Here is a 19,055-nt window from a genome sequence, read left to right as displayed (position 1 = left end):
TGGCGGAGCGAGGGGCGGGCGGGCGGGCGCGGGTGGGGACCCCCCCCCGGCGGAGCGAGGGGCGGGCAGCTGCCGCTCGGCGGCCCCCTCCGCCATGGAGAGCGGGATGCCGCTGTCTGGCAGGCAGCGAGCGCTGATCCGGGAGAGCTGGCAGCGGGTTAGCGGCAGCCCCGTACAGCACGGCCTCGTCCTTTTCAGCAGGTGAGCGGGGCGGTAGGGAGGGGATGCGGCCGCCGGCGGGCCAGCCCCGCCGCCCGCCCGGACGGAGCCGGGGAAGGACGGGGTCCGCTTCTCGGGAGGGAAGCGCTTGCCTTCGCTTGGCGGTTCCCCGCCCTCTCTGCCCTCCCCGGGGCTGGCGGTCGGCGGGAGCGGCGCGGGGCTAAAGCCCCTCCACCGCGAAGCCGCGGCCGCCGTGGGGCAGCGGCGGGGGGAAGGCCTTTCCCAGCCGCCGGGAGCGAGAACTTTGTTGCGGGGAGACGGAGGGTGAGGGAGAGAGGCAGCGGGCAGGTCTTGTGCGTTCCTGCCCGCCGATCCGCCGTCTCGTCAGCGTTACTTCTGCTGTCTGAAGAGCTGCGCGCCCGCCCCGCTCTGGGGAGCGCATCGCAGGGAGCTCCTCGCTGCCCCCGACAGGGCGCTCCGCAGCCCCAGGCGAAGACCCGGCCGCTGGGCAGGCGTTCGGTCGGAGGGCAGAGCAAACGTGTGCCGCGGGCGGCGGCTGAAACCCAGCTCCTTGCCTCTCCTGGACAGATTAATGTCTCGATTATGGGAAGAGAAGAAGGGGAAGATCTGTGAAAAGTCATTTAAAAAGGACGGTTGGAGAGTTGACGGTCGGCTTCGGGAGCAGGGCAGGAGCCAACCCTCGCAGAGCAGGGCTGCGAGCAGCAGCGGGAATGTTTGGGAGTTTTAGCGGAGGGGAGAGAGATGCGGTAGTTTAATGTGCAGGATGAGGGGAAGAGAGGCGGTCTTGCCTGAATTCCCTTTGGCCTCCGTGGACAGCATCAGCCTGTTAGATCTGCCTGGGTGGCTGCATATGTGCCTGGCATACACTGGCAGGGAGGATGGGGGGGGGGGAATGGGAGCTGGTGATGGTGTGGGAGAGTGGGGCATTAGCTGAGTTTGTACGTGCCCCCCTTGCTCCAGTAGGAAAGCCGGCTGCTGGAGCTTGCAGGCTTTCCCTGGATTTGGGAGCTTTGGGGCTCAAGGGGATCGTGAAGCGGGAATGGGAAGAGTTGAGACAACAGCCAAGACTTTGGGAAGAAAGGCCAGGCTGGGAGGAACTCTGGCGAGCTGGGACTGGTCCTCAGGTGCCATAAACACATGTCTGAGAGCTGGGGCTGTGGGCTAGGGAAATAGAGACTTTTTGGAATATAGGTAACCTGGATTGCCCCAAACTAAGACTTTTCAGAACCTCTGGGTCCTTTACAGGTGGGGAGGGATCAGTAGGTAGGAAGGGAGGCAGAGGGAGGCCTGCGGGTGTGCTACTGATGAGGTTGTTCCTGGGGTGAGCAAGACCCTAAATAAAGCTGAGTTAGTGAGAAGATGGGGGTTTCTCTCTTGCTGTTGCAGGTTGTTTGACTTGGACCCTGACCTATTGCCCCTTTTCCAGTACAACTGCAAGCAGTTTGCCAGCCCTCAGGAGTGCCTCTCCACCCCCGAGTTCCTGGATCACATCAGGAAGGTGAGAGAGGGGCTGTGGCATGGCCGAAGTGCAGCCCCCCCCCGCCCCCAGTGGAGGTGGAAGCCCTTAGGCGATGGCTTGGGACTGTGGGGTGCCTGACTGGGGAACACATGGGAAGTCTCCTCCTGCGATGGTAACTGCAGGGGGTTTACTCATGCTAGCAGAAGGTGCTATTGCCAGGGCAAAGTGCCTTACAACATTGGGGAAGGGATGAGGATGCGGGTTGCGGTGGGTAAGAAGCACCATCCTGATTTCCATGCCCTCATCTGGGAGTGGATCGCCTCTTGCGAAGGTTGGAAGCCCCCTTCTTCTACTGCGGAAGTGCTTCAGTGAGCTCGCTTCTGTCCAGACAAGGACTGAAGCCCTTTGCTTGGCCACATGCTGACTGAGAGGTGGCACAGAGCTGGGCAGTGGGCCAGGCTCCATGGACTCACTGCTGTGGAGAGGCTTTTGGTGGGGTTGTAGAGCCCAAAGGCCCACAGCATCTCTTGGATAACCTCTGGGGGAGTGCTGTGATACCCATTTGCCTCCCCCCAAAACAGGGAGAGGAGCAATGCTGATGTCACCTGGAGGAGCTCATGCATGGACAGAACTATACCCAGTGCAGCAAAGACCCTTTGCTGAGCCCTAAATAGCGGCCACACCGGGGTAGAGCACAGCCTTGGCTTGCAGATGCCTTCATAAACTGTCTGGCTCCATCTTTAAACCAGTTTGGTACCTCACTTGCCTGTCTTTATTCCTCTTAAGAGGCTGTTTCAGGACTGTGCTCCTCTGATAGCTGCAAGCTTTTTTGTTATTTTCCAGCCTCTGTTGATTGGCAAAGTTAAGTCCATTTTTACTTCTGCTATTATTGCCCTGAGCTGAAATAGCTCTTTGCTCTTGTTGGAGATAATTTTCCTGTTGAAATTATAGAGCGCAATTCTATCACCTCTTGGCTTTGCCAAGCTAACCATGCCCTGGTTTTAATCTCTTCTAATTTGGTGTGTCTGTTCCCTTCATCCCTCTTTAACCCTTCTCTCTCCTGTTTCCATTTGACTCTTCGTGCTCCTGGGAGACCACAGTGGTATGTGCTTTACCAAACCAGGTCTCTTGGCTGTACTATCCACCCCATCTCCTCCTTGGCTGATCTTAGAATTGGAGTTGCCTTATTCACAATTGCACCTTCTTGGCAACTTCTAGTCAGAAACTCTAGTCCTGGCAACTTCCAGGGCTTGCCTGCAGTTGTCCTGGGGTCCTAAGAGCTGTAATGACTGCATCAGTGTTAGAGCTTACCCCATCACTGCTCTGCTATAGGGTTGAGCAGTTTACTGCCTCTGGGACAGGGAGGTCAGCAGTGCTGCTTGCTCTGGCACTTCTGGCAGTGTCCCATAGAAAGATGTGGTGTATGCTGCTGCCAGCATACCTCACTGATGTGACACATGGATCACAGCAGAGTGAAGGAAAGCTCAGAGGGCATCTGCTGGGCTGGGAGGTGGTCAGGCTGAGAAGGGTGAAGTGCAGGGGTCAGACTCTTTGTTCCTCTGGGAGGGCAGCAGAGCCTTGCTGCTAATGCCATTCTGCCTCTGTGCTCCTGCAGGTGATGCTGGTGATCGATGCTGCTGTGAGCCACCTGGAGAACTTGTCCTGCCTGGAAGAGTATCTCTGCAACCTTGGCAAGAAGCACCAGGCAGTTGGGGTGAAGGTGGAGTCTTTCTCGGTGAGGCGTCCTCTCTTGTCCCACTGTGGCTGTGTTTGTGCAGCTGTGCCTGCAGCCCTCAGCTGACCCCATCCCTCTGCGCCCACCTGCTGGGTTCAGCTGGCTGGAGAGAAAGCTGGTGGCTCAGGGCAGCCCCTGAGTTGCAGATACCTGCATAGTGACATTGGCTCAATCAGGGAAACCCTTGAGCTCTCCTCATTTTCTGCCCTCCGCCCATAAGCCCAGGGAGAAAGGACAGAGGGGACCAAGGCATTTCCCCCTTTTGAGGAGCACCATGGTTTGGGGCACTGCAGTCTCTCCTGCGACACAGGGCTGCGGGCTCAGACTTTGTCCTGGGTCCTGGTTCTCTGCATCAAAGTATCCAGCCAAATCTCACTGCACCTGGGAAAGGGAGCATTCACCTCTCTCTGTATCTGCACTGGGTTGGGGTTGCTGCACCTCAGCCTCTGCTTCCTCCATGGCAGTAGGACAGGAGTATCCTCCATATTAAATCCTTGCTTACTCCTCTCCTCCCATCAGGCATGGAGAGAAATGCTGGATTACGCAGCAGAGAAAGGCAGGTTGAAGGAAAGATTTCTAACCAAAGCATGGCTCCCTCCTGATACTGCTAGCTTTGGTCCTCTTCAGAGGGAGGAGGGTCCCCTTTGCTTGGGGTAGTGATCCCCACCAGCCCTGTGCTCAGTGTGTGGGTGCTCCTGGATGGGGTTGCTCGCAGCTCCATGAGCAGCAGTGCCCTGTGGAGAGACCTGAGAGGTGGCGAGGCAGGCCCTCAGCATCCAGTCTGGGGTCTGGCCCACTCTCCTGGCATCAGGGCATTGCTCAGCTCTGCTGATCTGCTGCTATGTCAGGGGATGGGCTGGCTACTCGCATCTGAGAGCCACAGAAGATGGACGTGTACCTTTCCCCTGGCGTTACATGCGTGATGTCAGCCCTTGCTCCCTGCCTGTGCTCCCTACTCACCCAGGGTGTGGGGTAAGGGCCAGCATAGGGCAGGGAAAAGCATGGGCTGGTTCTGGGCCCCCTCTGAGCAGCCAGGGATGGGGTGGCCTGGCCCCGTTGGTGGATGAGGAGCAGCTGCCCTGCAATGGGAGAAGTCCAAAAAGGCAGTGAAGCAAGAGATGGGGCTGTGTGTCATCACTTGGTGCTGAGCTTGACACCTCCCTGTTTGGTTTGCAGACTGTCGGCGAGTCCTTGCTGTACATGCTGGAGAAATGCCTTGGCGCTGCCTTCAGCCCAGACGTGCGGGAGGCTTGGAGCAAACTCTACAGTGCTGTGGTGAAAGCCATGCAACGTGGCTGGGAGACCCTCCCAGAAGGGGACTAGATCCTGCCAGCCAACCCCGTCCCTGACCACGCAGCAGTCCTGGGCAGAAGGAGCACTCACGCCATGCTCTCTGCCTCTCTCCACCTCTGTCTTTCTCTGTGCGCCAGCCCATCGCTGTTTCCTTCAGTCACGTGTGCTTTGGAGCTCTCCCAGTGATTCTGCCTTGCTTCGACATGACCACGTCTCTGCCTTTGCTAAGGGCTGGCAGGGTACGTCTCTGCAGCGAAGCCTAGGAGTGCCACACCACAGGTACACTGCCCTGCCAAGTTCCTTCGGGCTACCCGGAGCACCAACACCCATGTACCTACTCTGGTTTTTAGCTGGTTTGTCTTCCCTCCTCTTGCTACCCACCCTAGTTAGATCACAGCTAGCGTAGGCCTCTTGGGCTTATTTGCCCAAGATCCTGTTTGCCATGCTCAAGACCTGCCAGGTCTGGCACTGCTCACTCCTGCACTGCTGTGCCTGGTTCAGCTGTGGCAATGGCAGGTTTGGCTCCCTCCAGGGGCAGGGGCAGCAGAGGTGGGAGCTGTGCTGTGTGGCCGTCCTCCCCAAACCTTGTAGGGAGATTTTCCCCCTCTCACTTCACCAACACGTCGCTACCGGACGGTTAATCCTGGTGCTCTCTTCTGCCTTGCCTCTCCCCTGGATGGGATCCACGGCTTTTCCTCGTGTCAGGTGGGCCACAACTCAGTGTGTTTCCTAGGGATGCTTCAGGCAGCAGGGTCACGTTAATCCCGAGGTGAGGCTGCTTTTAGCAGGTGTGGGCTGCCAGCTGAAAATCTTGTGTTGGTTGGGCTGGTTGGTTTAACCTCAGAGCCAGCTGAAATGCAGCAGCAGTGGTGGCTCTTTACTGCTTTGTGTTAAGGAGAATAAAGTAAATACAAGGAAAAGAAGTCTTAAAATAAAAATGAAGGTTGCAATCATGTCATGGCAACAGTTTCCAGAAATCATTCTGGCTCTTGGCCAGAGGAAGCAGAGCTGGAATATCTCTGCTGATGCTGTCAGGACCTGGAGCGCTTTCCAGCTGCACAGAGTGCCCATCTGCAGAGCTCCTCAGCCTTTAGTAATCCCTCCCAGCCATACTTGAGACACAGCTGCTTTGGAGCAGAGTGAGGCACCCACTTAGGTATGTGCAGCAGTGCTGTGTCAGGACAGGAGTGAGAAGACAGCATCTGCTGGAAGAAATCCCAGGAAATGGCTGAGAGGCAGCACCTGAGGGCTCTGGGGGGAGCTGAGCTTGAGCACTTTGAAGAAGAGTTCATCTTTGTGGGGAAGTTGCTGTGGGACAGGCAGAACCGTGTTTCCAGCCATCACTAGCCCCAGGGCAAGGACATGGAGCAAGTATTCAGTTACAGGCAATGCCCTTTTTTGCTGCTCCTTCAGGGCAGGAGGACCCCAGCATTGAGGGCCGAGATGGTCCTGTTCTGGAGACACATTCCTCCTATACTCAGACGTCCTCCACTCTGGGGCAGGAGAGGGCTGCCCTCTCCTCGCAGCTGCAGCTGAGGTCTCCCAGCCCCATGCCACGGAGGGGATGATGAGGTGCCCTGTGAGATGGGGGTCTGCTTCCCTGCCACCAGGCCTGGTGGTGGTCATGGGCTTCCAGCAAGCAAGAAACCTCCAGCAGTGTCTGGGAGGGGAGCTGACAGGTATTGTGGAACAGGCAGTGAACATCCCCATGTAGGATGCTCGCTGTCCTCCCTGTGGCACCAGGCTCTGCTCCTGCAGTCCTACAGTGTGGTGTTGTGCATCCTGGCCCATGGGTCTCTCCATCAGCTGGGTCAGGTGAGGTCCTCCCCATTCTCGTGCCAGGCAGTGAGGGATGGAGGAGCCGGGGCTGGGAGGAGGGGCTAGCTGTTACGGCATGGGATGGGGTAGGAGGATTTGGGAATGGGGACGTCCTATTTGCAACCCTGTTCTGGGCCATCAGCATCACAGGGGGGACCTTCTGGCTGTGTGTGACAAGTAGGCAGCTATGTGATGGGTGTGGTGTGGGTGTTACTGCCCCAAACCATCCCTGCTCCCTCTAGCTTTCCCAGCTCCTTGACTTCTCTTCTGTACCATGTTTCGTGTAACTCCCAAGAGAACTGAACTAGCCTGTGTGCCTCTTATACCCAGCTGTACTGTTTAATAAAGAGCAACAGTGAGTCTTGGCCCTTTTTGTTGCCTTATGTTTATTTTAATATAAAAGGCCCAAGCAAACAAACAAAAAAAAAAAGGTTGACAGAGAGGGGGTTACTGGTTTCTTGTTGGCCCTAGCTGTGGAGATATTGGTCATTGGGAGTGCTTGTGTAGTCCAGCTCGACTGACATGAGAGGGCATGCAGCACCAATGTCTGTTGGGAGCTTTTGTGCACTGTAATTGAACGGGCGAGCAGCGGAGGGGCTAGCAAAGGTGTCCTGCTGCTGATTGCTCGTTACCCTCCAAATTTAACGATCTCTAATAGAATTAGCATTTTAAGCAATCAGCCTAAAAATCCCGTTTCTGTTGTTCAGTTGTTACTTTTGTTCTTTGAGATAGCATAGGCTCACCTGCTGCTGGTCACCCGCTGCTGGTTGCCCGCAGCAGCCCGGCATGGCCTCGCAGCAAAGTCCTGCCCAGCTCCATGCAGCATCCACCCTGCCAGCAGCCCTGCCCCAGGGAGCAGCTGGTGGGGATGCAGGAGGTCCTGTCTCCCACTTCTCGGGGCAGATTCTAGCTGTGACACAGTGGGTTTCCAGCCCTGGGAGTGTTGGGCACTTCGCACTGAAGAAAGATGGTCCCTAGAGCAGGCAAGCCAGCTCAGGGTCTGTAATAGCATCACCTGAGGGCTGGAAATCCCAGCCCTGCCACAGGAGAGCATGGTGAGCATCCCGGGAAAGCCGTGCTGCTCTGCCTTGGGCAATGTTTAGGATGGGGCATGTTCTGTAGGGCAACGTGCAACGGGCTGCGAAGGGCAAGGCGAGCAGCAGACATCTGACGCAAATAAATCCTCCTTGTGGTTCATTGCTAAAATAAATTTTCCAGCTCTTCCTGGCCTGGAGCACAGCTGCCAGCCTCAGGGCTGGCAGTCGAGCCCAACTGCAGCGCTGCAGGGAAGGGCCAGCACGGCACCCCCCAGCAGCACCCCCATCTTCGACCCCCTGCACCAGCGCAGAGGTTTGCCACGGCTCCCACAAACCGCCCCTTTGCCTTGGCTGCTGCCCGGCGGGGATGCTCCCAGCACTGCCCACCACCAGCCCACGCAGTGGGAGACGCCATGCAATTGCTTGGCCCCGACTGTGAGGGACTTTTGTATGCGCAGGCTGTAATCAGGAGGGCGGGTTTCTGATGGCTGGAGTGGTGGAGGGACAGCATGATGAGGCTTACACAAGCTTGTTAGGCTGTAATGAGCTTCCCCTGCAAGGACCAGGAGAGCCGCCAGCTGGGGAGGGCAATTACAGCCCTTGCTCACAGCCAGGGCTCCTGCCTCAGCAAACTGGCACCAGCAAGGCCCTGTGTTTAGCCCGTTTCCCACTGATTACAAATCGTGGGGGGGCTCTGTGCGGGTGTGTGGTGAGGGGAGTGGGTTTTTAAATTTTCCAGTTTTTCACCCAAGGGGAAGTCCTCCCTGTGCCATAAGCCAGGCTGGCCAGGCAGGGTTTGCTCCCTGGGAGCCGTGGAGGGGCTGGCCAGAGGGACCTGTTGAAACCAGACACAGCTCAGTCAAGTAGGAATTTGGGTATAAAGACTGTGTTTTGGGAGGGAGGAGGGGAGCAAAAGAGCACTGTCTGCTCAAAACCTAGAGAAAGGCTCCCAAAATGGTGTTCACCCCCTTCCCTGGGACTTGCTGGTGGGCAGTTCAGCTTTGGGAACATCTGCTCCATCCCCAGATGGGATAGGTCCCTCCGCTCCTTGCTGTGGTCCCGGAGGAGCTCCAGGCCACCATCCTGCTCCCGCCAGGCAGTGTGTGCCCCTTTTTGGTGGTGTCCTGAGCCAGCTGAGCCTGTGGGGCGAGCACTGGCAGAGGATGGGCAGGGGAGGCACATGCCTGTCCCAGGGCTGCACCCCTTCCCCGATGTTGGGGACAGTGCCAAAGGCTGAGCCAGCCTTTCCAAAGGGACACAACAGAGCACGCCCCTGCTCTCGCACCGTTGCTGCATCTGCCCACTCACTTAGGTTTGCTTTTGTGGGGAACGTGGTGGGTGGCAAGGTGCCTGGAGGTGGGTAGGTAGCCAAATGGTCTCCTCGCCACTGAAGTTTCTGCAGGATATCCCCAAGAAGGGTCAAAAGCAGCCTGCAGGTGGGGAAAGGGGCTGGAGTATTTTCACAGGCTCCAGTGGCGAGGGTCCCCCCTCTCCTGGCACCGGGCAGGACGCACGAGGGTGACAACACTAGGCAGCGGCTGGGTGAAGTAATTTTATTCAAGGCACGGTCATAGCAATAAATCACGAGAAGGTACAGACCTCTGGCACATTCCTACAGCGGGGCAGCCAAGGGCAATCGGACCAGCAGCCCGAGCTCCCGAGGACGTGGTGCTGCTCGCAGGCACTTGCTTCCACCTGGAGAGAGGCCACCAGCATCCCCCCGGCTCCAGCCGGGGCTGCCCCTGGAGCAGGCAGTGAGGGCAGCGGCTGAACTGTGGGTAGCCCCGCGGGCATCTGGGCAGGGAGCTGTGAGCCCCCCAGGGTGCTTTTGGGGGTTGGGAGGAAGCAGCTGAGCTCAAGGGTCCCCCGAGGCAACCACTTGGCAGCTAGTGTGCCACAGCCATCATCCCAGCATGCAGGAACATGGGATGGGGACCACAGCACTGCCAGGTGGCTGAGCCATGACCCACCAAGCCCCACAGGGATGTCCCAGGGCCCACTTGAGTCCAACAGAGACCCACAGCTCGCTGCTGGGCTGCCTTTTAATCCCCCTGCCCCAGACTGGAACAACCATGCAGCACCAGTAATGCTGAGTGGTGCCATGGCCAAGCGTCTGCCTTCACACAGCAGCGCTCCCCACGCTGGCAGCCTTAGTGCCAGCAGAGCTGCGTCGTCGTCCCTTCCCTCCCTGGATGGCCCCGGGATGGCGGCTAGAATTGCTCTGAAGCCAGCAGGAAAATCAGGAGCAGGAAAATTAGAGGAAAATCAACCCCGAGGCCAAAGCGGGGCCAAGCAAGGAGTCAGCATACCCAGGTGGGCTAGCCTGGTGGGAGAGGGGCCAAGTAGGGCGAGGATCTGCACTCATCTCCAGGGGCCTCCACAGCTGCTGCGGATGAGCTGGACAACCCCAGGATGCTGCCCAGGCAGGAGCCGGCGCATTTATACTGATCACAGCAGGACTCACACTTGGGAGGTGGTGCGGCTGCTGGGGGAGCATCCCATGGCTGCGACTTGTGGGTGAGGGCAGGATGCGGTGGACCAGGACCTGGAGGCCGGGGTCCTGCCAGCACTGCCCTCCCCGTTTTTGTTGCAAAAGGATGGAGCCATGCAGGGTCCCATGGCCAGCCCCAGGGAGAGCATGAGGGTGATACTGCTGGGCAAGGCGGGATGACGTGGAGCTGCCCTCACAGCCATTAAACACACTCATCCCTTGATCTCGCGCTCCTCCCCGTGGACCCAAGGGTGCAGGCATGGTGCAGTGGCAGCGGAGGGATGGGGTGGGAGGGTGGGGAAGGGCTGGGCTTGCGTTTTGATGCCTGCCTCAGGGCAGGGCTGCTGGTGCTCAGGCAGACGTGGGAGCAGCCCTGAGCACTCACCTCCCACCGAAGCACACAGGTCTCAGCAGTCCCCGCTTTAACCGGCAAAGCCTTGGGGGAGGCAGCGGGGGTGGGCAGAACCTGCACAGCCGGCACCAGGGGAGGCAGCGGGACGGCCGCTGCGAGCAGGGGTGGGAAGCGAGGGTTAGGGGTGGCCGTCCCCTGCCACTGAGGACCCGTGGGACAGCGTGGTGGCGGGCACATTCGTCTGAGCTGTCTGGGCTGCTTCCCCCTCACGGAGGGGCCAGGGCCTCCCTCCTGCCCCCAAAAGCATGGCCTCTCAGAGAGACCCTCTCCCCACACCGCTGCATCCCTTCTTCCCCATGATGGGCTGGAAGAGGCAGGTGGGGATGTGGGAACAGGGGGGAGGCTGAGCCGGTCCAGGCAGCAGGAGGGACCAGCAGAGCCTCCCACCACCTCCCATGCAATGGGGTCTCCCCCTCACATCAGTCCTGTCGTCCCCCCGCCCCATCAGCGAGGTGGCCCCCACCAGTGCTGGGAAGGCTCCTTCCTGCCCCTTGGCACATCCTCCGCTCTCGGCACAGCTGGTCCTTGCCCCAGCGACGGGGGTGCTCACTGGTAGCGGGCCTGGCTCTCCATCACGGGGCCGCTCCTGTACTCGCCCTCCACTGTCTCCAGCTCCGTCTCGAAGCTCTGCAGCCCCCCGTCCTCCCCATCCTCCGCTGGCTCCAGGTGGTTGCCCATGGTGCCGTAGGACTGGTGCGCCGGGGAGGCCGCCGGCGTCAGGCTCAGCTCGGGCTCCTGCAGGACGGTGGCCACGAAGAGCTGCCCCGGGGGGCCGTGGGGGGTCAGGACCCAGGGGAGCAAGGAGGGGTGGCCACGGCAGGGCTGGGGAGGGGTACTCACATTGGAGTTGGGGGTGGAGGAAACACTGCTCCGCTCCACATCATTGAAGGCGCCCTCAGACTGGTCAGACATCTGGGGAGAGGGGGGCCGGGAGGAAACGACTGTTTGGGAGTCCCCAGCCGATGCCGGGGGCCAGCCAGGCGCCACCTGACTCATCACAGCAAACGCACCCCAGAGAGGCAAGGAGGGGACGAAGCGGGGCAAGGGAACGGGACAGGCGGCTGCCTGCACTCACCTGGTAGCTGGAGGGTTTCCGCGGCTGCAGCTTCTTCAGGCAGAGGCCAAAGAAGGAGAACACAATGCAGGAGAGGAGGACCACAAAGGTGAAGAGGGTGACAGGGCGGGTGGGACCTAGAGCACAGAGACACTGGGGCAGCATATGAGCCTCCAAGGACCTGCTGCATGTCCAGCTGAGCCCCAGGCTGGTGCCTGCTTTGGGTCTTACAAGCTTTCAACCCCCCTCCCAAAACACTAGCTGACAGCCTCCTCATCTGCCAGGTCTCCATCACACCTTCCCCCTTCCCATCCCCCTTTCCACCCTCTGTGCCATGCCTAATTCGGGGGGGTGACACCAGTGGCTTATCCCCCCAAGCATTAGATGTGACCCTCAGCAGTGGCGGGGGAAGTCCCAAGCTCTCCCTACCGAGGCGCAGGACGGAGAAGAAGAGCAGCCAGAACATGCAGAGAATGGGGGCCACCACAACCTGGCTGATGGCGGCGACGTGGAGGCGCTGGTTCAGCTTGGTGGGGATGTACACATAGTAAATGTTGTACCGGTCAACCATGTGCTTGAGCAGCATGTAGAGCAACCCTGGTGGGAGGAGAGAGGCCATTTGTGGTGGGAGGACAACAGGGACAGCCAGGTCAAAGGGACAGCAGGGCAGGCCCAGGGGATGATGCCCAAGGGTGCCCTCCCATACCATGCGGGAAGCTTGTGCTCCCACGCTGCTGCTGGTGGCTGGGATAGGCTGTTCTTGGCATGGCCGGGGGCAGCGGGACCATGGGCATGGGATTGTACTTACCGAAGGGGACGATGATGGGGCAGGTGATGCTGTATGTCATGACAACGGAGAAGATGCAGCAGGTCCAGGCATACTCCAGTCCAAACTGGAACTGGTAGGCTTGGCTCTGGGGCACAACCAAAGTGTCATTACTGCCTCTGCCACTGCAAAGGCTGCACTTGCCTTTGCACCCTGGCCAACACGACTGCCTCCCGCCATTAGCCCCCACAAGGCCTGAAGAAGTCTCCACAAGCCTCCCCATAGGACTGGGACGGCCTGAGTTTCCAGCGAGCACGTCCCTGCTGTGCTGGGGGTCACATAGGCTCAGAGGTGACCAGGGCCACATACCCGCTTGACGTGGAGCCGCTCGGGCTCGGACTTGGCAAAGCAGAGGCGGGCGGTGTAGACAAGGAGGCCCGGGATGCGCAGCAGCTCCATGGCCGTCCCAATCAGGCTGGAGGTGACCACATAGTTGACGAAGAAAGCGCCGTTGTCCGGGAGGAAAACACACCTGCCCCGGGGATGCAGAAGGTGAGAGGATGCTCGGGCAGGCAGCTAGGAGAGCTGGCAGGAGCTGGCGTAGGGTGCTCCTGCTTGCCCGGGAGGTCTGGGAGCTCCCTGTTACTCACTGGAACTTGATATCAGCCTCGTCCAGAAAGTGGGTGTCAAAGAGCCAGCGGAAGAAAAGGTCCAGGCTGGAAGGGGGAGAAGAGGAGCAGCTCAGAAAGAGGGGCAGCTGCAGAGCAACATGGGGGCACCCAGTGGGTGCGTGCTTCCCCCTGCCCTGGGTGGGCAAGACCCTCTGGACCCTACACCACCAGAGCAGACCCTTCTGCCACATGGGACCACTGTGGCATGGGTGCTCGTCTCCCAGATGGTCAGGATTGCCCTAGCTGGAGCTACACAGATCCCTGACCTGCTCCTTTCAGGGTCTGCTGAAGGGATGACCCCAAGCAGGGCATCACCAGCACCCTCAGGTCAGCCGTGGCAGCCTGGCAAGCTGCTCCACTCCCTCCGTCTGCCGCAGGGAAGCTTTCTGTCCATGACCATCTAGGAGCAGCTCAGCATGGCTAAAGAGCGAGTGTCTTCCTCCCCACAGACAGCCATGGTTCAGTGGTGGTGGGCCTTTAGCCCTTTGGCTTGTGGGAGGCAAGGGGCCAAGGTGCAACTGCAGCTGCCGGGGAGCAGGGAGAGGAGCATGGCAGCATGGTCCATACCTGCTCAGCCCCAGCGAGGGCAGAATGATGACCATGAACACTAGGAAGAAGAAGCACTTGTGCATGGTGAGCTGATTTTCACTCGACCTGCGGAGAGGGGAGGCAAGAGGAGAACGTTGCACTTTTCCAAGGCAGAGCAGCCAGCGGGGGGAGAGGCTGGGCTGGGTCTTGCTCTTCACCAAGGAGTTACTCCCAACCCCACGAAGTCACGTGCATTTGATCTATGCATCTCCTGGGGCCTTGCAAAGCCTCTCCCAGACTAGGGGTAGTGACCATGAGGAATCTGTTGTAGTGAAAGCTCTTGTCCTCCCAGCCTCTCACCTCCTTCATACCTACACTCTCCTACCATCCCTTCTGGTGTAGACGCCCAACAAGAGGCAGCTGGGTATCTACAAGAGGTTCAGGAGCCCCCATTTCCCCAGGAGAAGGAAGGGAGATGGTGACAAAGCTCCTGCAAGGACTCAGCAGACCAGGCACAGGGGTTGACAGGGGTTGAAGCCAGTGGAGGCTCAAGACAGAGAGCACGTTGTAGGAGCTAGGCAGAGCTTGCTCTGCTAGGAGACTTCAAGCACCCTGAACCCATGCCTCCACCTTGGAGGGCTGGGAGCACTGCTGCTGCCAGTCCACCATCATACCATCCCTTTCACAAACTTCTTCAGACCCATCTTAAAACCGGCTCTACGTGCCTTTGTCAGCAGGCCGGAAGCATTCAGGGCTATGGCAAGGAAATGGCTCCTTTGGGCATGGGCTTGGGGCTCTTTCCATGGAGGGCAACACCCACGGGGCTCTCTGGGGGTCTGCTGCTGCACTGCCTGCCTCCCTGCAGGTTGGGTCCCATGAGTCCTACTGAGGTTCCTCCCAACTACCGCAGCCCTGGGGTAGCTCGGGGGCCAGCCCCATTACCTCGTCCAGTGCGACTCAAAGAATGCCGAGTAGTAGACAAGGAAAGGCAGGAAGACGGAGAAGGCCCAGAGCAGCAGTGTGGGGAAGAACTGGGTGATGATGGGGTTCTGCAGGAGGAGAGATGCCAGACACCCCCTCAGGAGCCCGCTGGAGCTCAGCCATGCTGGAGGCAGCTCCCCGGGCCTCCTGGCACAGGATGGTGTCTGCAACAGGTGGGCTGGGGCACCCCCTTCCTGAGAAGGGGCATTTGTTTCAGGAGATAAGAGCTTGAGGCCAGCCAAAGGCACCATGGGCATGCTCTGAGCCCCAGTATCTGCCCAACAGCTCGCAGGTCAATAAGCAGGAAGGAAATGCACTGCTAGCAGCTCCTAAAAGCTCCTGGAGCTCTTCCCACCCTTCTCCTCTTGCATGGACACCAACCTGCCCTCCCCCATGGACACCAGCACCAAAGCTCAGGTTTGCACAGGTGCCCCAGGGCTCTGCCACTGGAAACAAGGGGATGGATGGCAAGCAGGGGTATGACCACTCCTTGCCTTTCATCAACACCCATCCCAGTGATGGCTTGTCTTCTTGGCCTAGTGTAGAGCCAGTGCCCTCCCCCTGTCATGGACAAGCCTGGAAATGGAGACCCTTTGGGAAAGCTGGCACAGGGCCACAGGGACTACCTTGAGGCTCTCCACAGGGTGTGTCACGTTGAACATGTCCATAGTGTTGACAATGATGGCTGGTGTGGTGAGGAAGAAGAGAAGGACGAAGAGGCAGATATTAAGGAGGATGAATCGCACCCACCAGGATGTGCCACGGACCGATAAATTCTCCCTGTGAGAGGAAAGCATGACTCAGACATGGTGTGGAGGAAAAGCCATGTGTCTGGGGCCTCCCAGTCTGGCTCCCCGAAGCTCTGCCTCCCATACCCGCACCAACCATCCTGGCAGCCATTGCTCTGAGCCCACCCTCGCCCCCTCCCCGCACTGCTGCGCTGACACCTGCAGAGCCCCCAGGACCAGAGAATGGCCACATGGGGGTCTGGACCGCCAGGAGGCTTTGGAGTCAGGCTGGAGAAATAGGAGCCTGGCAATCACCCCAAACCTCACCTGGCTGAGCCCAGCCACCCATGAGGTGATCAGCCTAGTCACCCCTGCTGACTTCTGCTACGGCCACAGGAGGGATTGTCAGCCCTTGCCACCCTGGGAAAGCACCCTATGGATATGGCCACAGGTTCCCTACAGATACATGGGCTCCCTATAGGTAGGGGCACAGGTTCCCCCCGGCTGCTCGCCCCGCTTCCTCCCTCCCTCCCACCATGAGGGTTCACCAGATGATATCACTGGGTGCAGGGGCATAGCGAACGCCCCAGTGGTGTGACTTGACCACGGTGGTGACAGAGGACTGCTGGGGGTGCTTGCGGCAGCGGATGTGGCTGTAGTCCTTCAAAATCCTGCAGGAGGAAGGAGCCAGGGGTCAGGTCTAGACCAAGGGCTCAGGACGACCCCCACACTTCTTGTGAGACCCCTCCCGCAGCCCAACAGAGCAGCCATCTCCGCAGATGGCAGAGGCACAGAGGAGGCAGACCCATTGCCTGGCTGGAGGACATCCCCGTGCCCGTCGCATGAAGGGCACTCACACAGCCGTCATCCGCTCGTCCTGGAAGGTGACGAAGGCCATGTCAAGCCGCTTGAGTGTGATGCGGTTGCGCTCAGCATTGAACTCATCCGTGAGCTTCTCCTCCAGCTCCCCGTAGTACTGCTCGGCGTCCACCTGCGGGAGCAGCCGGGGCTCTGCTGCGCTCGGCGGGCTGAGGCACTGGCAAGCTGCCATGCTCTGCCTTGCCCGCGGTGGGGATGTGCTGCCTGCAGCCCTGCCCGCGCCCTCCTACCTGCTCAAAGCCACAGAAGCGGCAGCAGAAGATACGGGCACAGGGGTGGGTTTTGATCATGATCTTCCCCTCTTTCTGCGCCTTGGTAGTGAAGTAAAGCCGCCCCTTCATTGCCTTGCGCCTGCCGGGAAGCCAATAGGTGCGAGGGTCATTCGGGCAGCGGCAGACAGACAGACTGGGTCCCTCGACATAGTGGGCAGGAGCAGCGCACCCACCCACAGAGGCAATGGGGACCTGCACACACTCACCTCTCCGCATCCAGCTTCATCAGCTTGCGCACGTCAAAGCAGAACTGGACATTGGTGACGGTGCAGCTGGGATAAGCCTCGCTGTGGGCACAGGGACACGGTGGCACCAGGAGCTGGGCGACGGGGACAGCCCCTGCCACCTGCCTGCCAGCTGCCCAGCGAGGCTGTGGCACACCACTACTCACTGGAAATGCTTGATGATAAGGGAAGGGTCTGTGATCTCTTTGGGGATGTGGGTAACCATCAGTGTCCGGGCGACCTGGGGGAGGAGAAGGGGCAGAGTGGGGTGGGTAGGCAGGGGGTCTGTGGGACGTCTTGCTGCCACCCTGCTCGCCCAGGCGCTGGGAAGGCAGAAGCAAGTCAGGGCACTGACTGCCACCCCGGAGGCTGGTCAGCACAGACCTCCTCAATGCCCACTCCCAGACCCCTGGGGCATAGCCGGACACTGCCACCTCCCAGACAGATGGACACAACAGAGCTTCAATCTCAAGAGACAAGGCAGCACGAGAGAGAGGTATGCCTCCAGGCTGCCAGGTTTTCTCCAGAAGCTGGAGAAAGCCGGCCATATCTTTCCCTGCCTGCCCCATCCCAGGCTGTTTCTAAAGCTCTCCCTACCTACTGGGACCATCCTTTCCACAAAGCACAAAGTTGTCCATTAGCACTGAACAAGGCAGGCTTGGAGGAGGAGTGGTTGCTCACCTTCTCATTTTCTCGGTATTCCAGGTGGACGGAGTGGTGAGCCATGCAGAGGATGGTGAGGATGAAATAGATGAGGGCGAAGATGCTATGCAGCCACAGCAGACGGTCCCTGGAGGAGGGGAAGAGGGGATCAGTGAGTGCTGCTGTGGGTGTGTGGCATGCAGACCAGCCTGGCGCTCAGTATCTCACCCGTGGCCACCCCCACTGCCCAGCGGGACCTCCCTGAGCCAGCTGCCAGACCCCCACTCCAGGGACAAGAGGGGCAGCATCCAGGGTGGTGGCTGAGATACTACAGAAATGAGGCCGCCCAGCACCCCCAAGAGCACTTCTGCCGGCAGTGGGGTGCAGCGAGCAGTGCCAGCGTGCCAGGCACCACCACTGTGCTCGCGTGTAGTGCAGACAGACATGGGAGCTACCACCAGCAGTGTGCTCCTCACATGGACCTGTCCCTGGCATGTGTTGAGCACTATGTCTAGGTGCTCCCAGCAGTGCCCACCACAGCGGCAGCACCCACAGCCCCCCAGGATGCGGGAGCCACGTACTGCGTCGGGATGTTGGCGATGGTTGTCCGGCCGAAGTGGGTGGGATTGTGTCCTGCAGGGGAAGAGGAGAAGCAGGAGGTTAAGGGAACCTCGTGCATGTCCATGTTTGAAGCGTTAGTGGCTCTGGTCTTTGCTCCCTCCTTTTCCATCTCCCAGGTGCCCACCAAGCCCCCGCTGCCCTGAAGCTCCCTGCCTCTTTTGTTCCTCTGTCCCACAGCTGACGGTGTGTTCCTGTTCACATGGAGGGTCCTGATGGAGGGGTTCTTCTGCCCTCTGTACCGGTAGCAGGGTGCTCGCCCTGAGGCTGGGGAAGCTTGCACCACACTCCTGAGCCATCCCATGACTGGGGAAGCACCTACCCAGGAGGTCCCCCGAGAAGTTGACAGGCAGGATGACAGCCACGGAGAGCACGCAGACCAGCATCAGCAGGACCAGGAGGTGACGCTGGAAGGAGAGGTAGGTGGTGGCATCGATCCCACACTTGCTCTGAATCTCCTCGTCCCTGGGGGAGAGGCGGGCAGAGGTGAGCGCTGGTGGTGCCGCCCCACCACCTCCCGCCCTGGGGACACTGGCTGCTCCGGCCTCACACAACCCACACCAACTCATAGCATCCTGCCTGTGGCACGTGGGATGTGGGCACAGAGGGAATGAGGGACACAAGCAGCTCTCAGGCTGCCATCCCATTACAGGGCTGGCTCCTACCAGAAGAGGTTGAAACCCTTTTCTCTGGGACAAGATCCAGGGGCCAGGAGGAAGCGCAGAGGTGAGCTCTCTGCTCTCTCTCTGAGGGGGGATGTTTTAAGAGGGCTCTCCTCTGCTGCTGGTCCCAGCAGCTCTGGGTGATGGGCCACCACCTGTGGCCACCGGCTCCCCAGGGGTGTGCAGCGGTGGGGCATGGCCATGATGCCGAGGACACACACTTACTTCATCTGGTAGATGGAAATGAGCCAGGAGCAGAATCCCTGGAAGGGAAGAGAGTCGGGATGAGCCGGGGGCAACCACCCCCACCTCCCTGGTGAGGAGTCGGGGCACGACATGTGCTGGGGACACATGTGGAGGCGGTGCGGTGCCTGGGGCCGGGGGGCTGAGCAAATGGAGGCAGCGCCCAAGGCAGCCTGGCGATGCTCAGCCCAGTGGCTTGTCCGCAGCGGTGGCAAAGGCAGCTGCCTCGGGAGGAGCAGGAAACACGGGGCTTCTCTGTAACACAGGCTCCTGGCTTCCAGCAGCTCCCCACTCTGCCCCTTCCCTGACAGTCCCTAACATGCAATGTGCTTTTTTGACCACTAATGAGCGCTGAGCTGGCA

The 19,055-nt window shown here is 59.6% G+C and overlaps 2 protein-coding genes across 2 annotated transcripts in view; one reads left to right on the top strand and one right to left on the bottom strand.

Moving 5' to 3' along the window:
- Positions 1-60: 60 nt before the first annotated feature.
- NGB (neuroglobin) lies at positions 61-4,850 on the top strand. Its single transcript, XM_010583758.1, has 4 exons — positions 61-201; positions 1,567-1,678; positions 3,255-3,374; positions 4,551-4,850. The coding sequence occupies exons 1-4, from the start codon at positions 95-97 to the stop codon at positions 4,695-4,697; spliced, it is 486 nt and encodes a 161-aa protein (XP_010582060.1). The 5' UTR covers positions 61-94; the 3' UTR covers positions 4,698-4,850.
- Positions 4,851-10,971: 6,121 nt separating this feature from the next.
- TMEM63C (transmembrane protein 63C) overlaps positions 10,972-19,055 on the bottom strand; it is an 11,585-nt gene continuing 3,501 nt past the window's right edge. Inside the window, exons 4-22 of the mRNA XM_010583757.1 lie at positions 18,676-18,713; positions 18,111-18,253; positions 17,752-17,803; positions 17,210-17,318; positions 16,696-16,769; positions 16,511-16,591; positions 16,263-16,383; positions 16,011-16,144; positions 15,702-15,824; positions 15,052-15,205; positions 14,387-14,493; positions 13,484-13,570; positions 12,896-12,961; positions 12,615-12,777; positions 12,288-12,393; positions 11,909-12,076; positions 11,501-11,616; positions 11,266-11,337; positions 10,972-11,184 (exon numbers count right to left, since the gene is read on the bottom strand). Coding sequence (XP_010582059.1) covers positions 10,972-11,184; positions 11,266-11,337; positions 11,501-11,616; positions 11,909-12,076; positions 12,288-12,393; positions 12,615-12,777; positions 12,896-12,961; positions 13,484-13,570; positions 14,387-14,493; positions 15,052-15,205; positions 15,702-15,824; positions 16,011-16,144; positions 16,263-16,383; positions 16,511-16,591; positions 16,696-16,769; positions 17,210-17,318; positions 17,752-17,803; positions 18,111-18,253; positions 18,676-18,713 — 2,127 coding nt within the window. The remainder of the gene's footprint in view (positions 11,185-11,265; positions 11,338-11,500; positions 11,617-11,908; positions 12,077-12,287; positions 12,394-12,614; positions 12,778-12,895; positions 12,962-13,483; positions 13,571-14,386; positions 14,494-15,051; positions 15,206-15,701; positions 15,825-16,010; positions 16,145-16,262; positions 16,384-16,510; positions 16,592-16,695; positions 16,770-17,209; positions 17,319-17,751; positions 17,804-18,110; positions 18,254-18,675; positions 18,714-19,055) is intronic.

The sequence above is a fragment of the Haliaeetus leucocephalus genome, unplaced genomic scaffold (assembly GCF_000737465.1).
Source record: "Haliaeetus leucocephalus isolate CR32 unplaced genomic scaffold, Haliaeetus_leucocephalus-4.0 Scaffold932, whole genome shotgun sequence".
NCBI lineage: Eukaryota > Metazoa > Chordata > Aves > Accipitriformes > Accipitridae > Haliaeetus > Haliaeetus leucocephalus.
The sequence above is the reverse complement of the archived record's forward strand: the minus strand, read 5'-3'. Positions and strand labels throughout refer to the sequence as shown.

Coding starts and splice junctions, on each gene's coding strand:
- NGB (XM_010583758.1), top strand. CDS start 95: ATGGAGAGCGGGATGCCGCTGTCTGGCAGGCAGCGAGCGCTGATCCGG. Junction 202..1,566: donor GGCCTCGTCCTTTTCAGCAG/GTGAGCGGGGCG, acceptor TTGCTGTTGCAG/GTTGTTTGACTTGGACCCTG. Junction 3,375..4,550: donor TGAAGGTGGAGTCTTTCTCG/GTGAGGCGTCCT, acceptor TTTGGTTTGCAG/ACTGTCGGCGAGTCCTTGCT.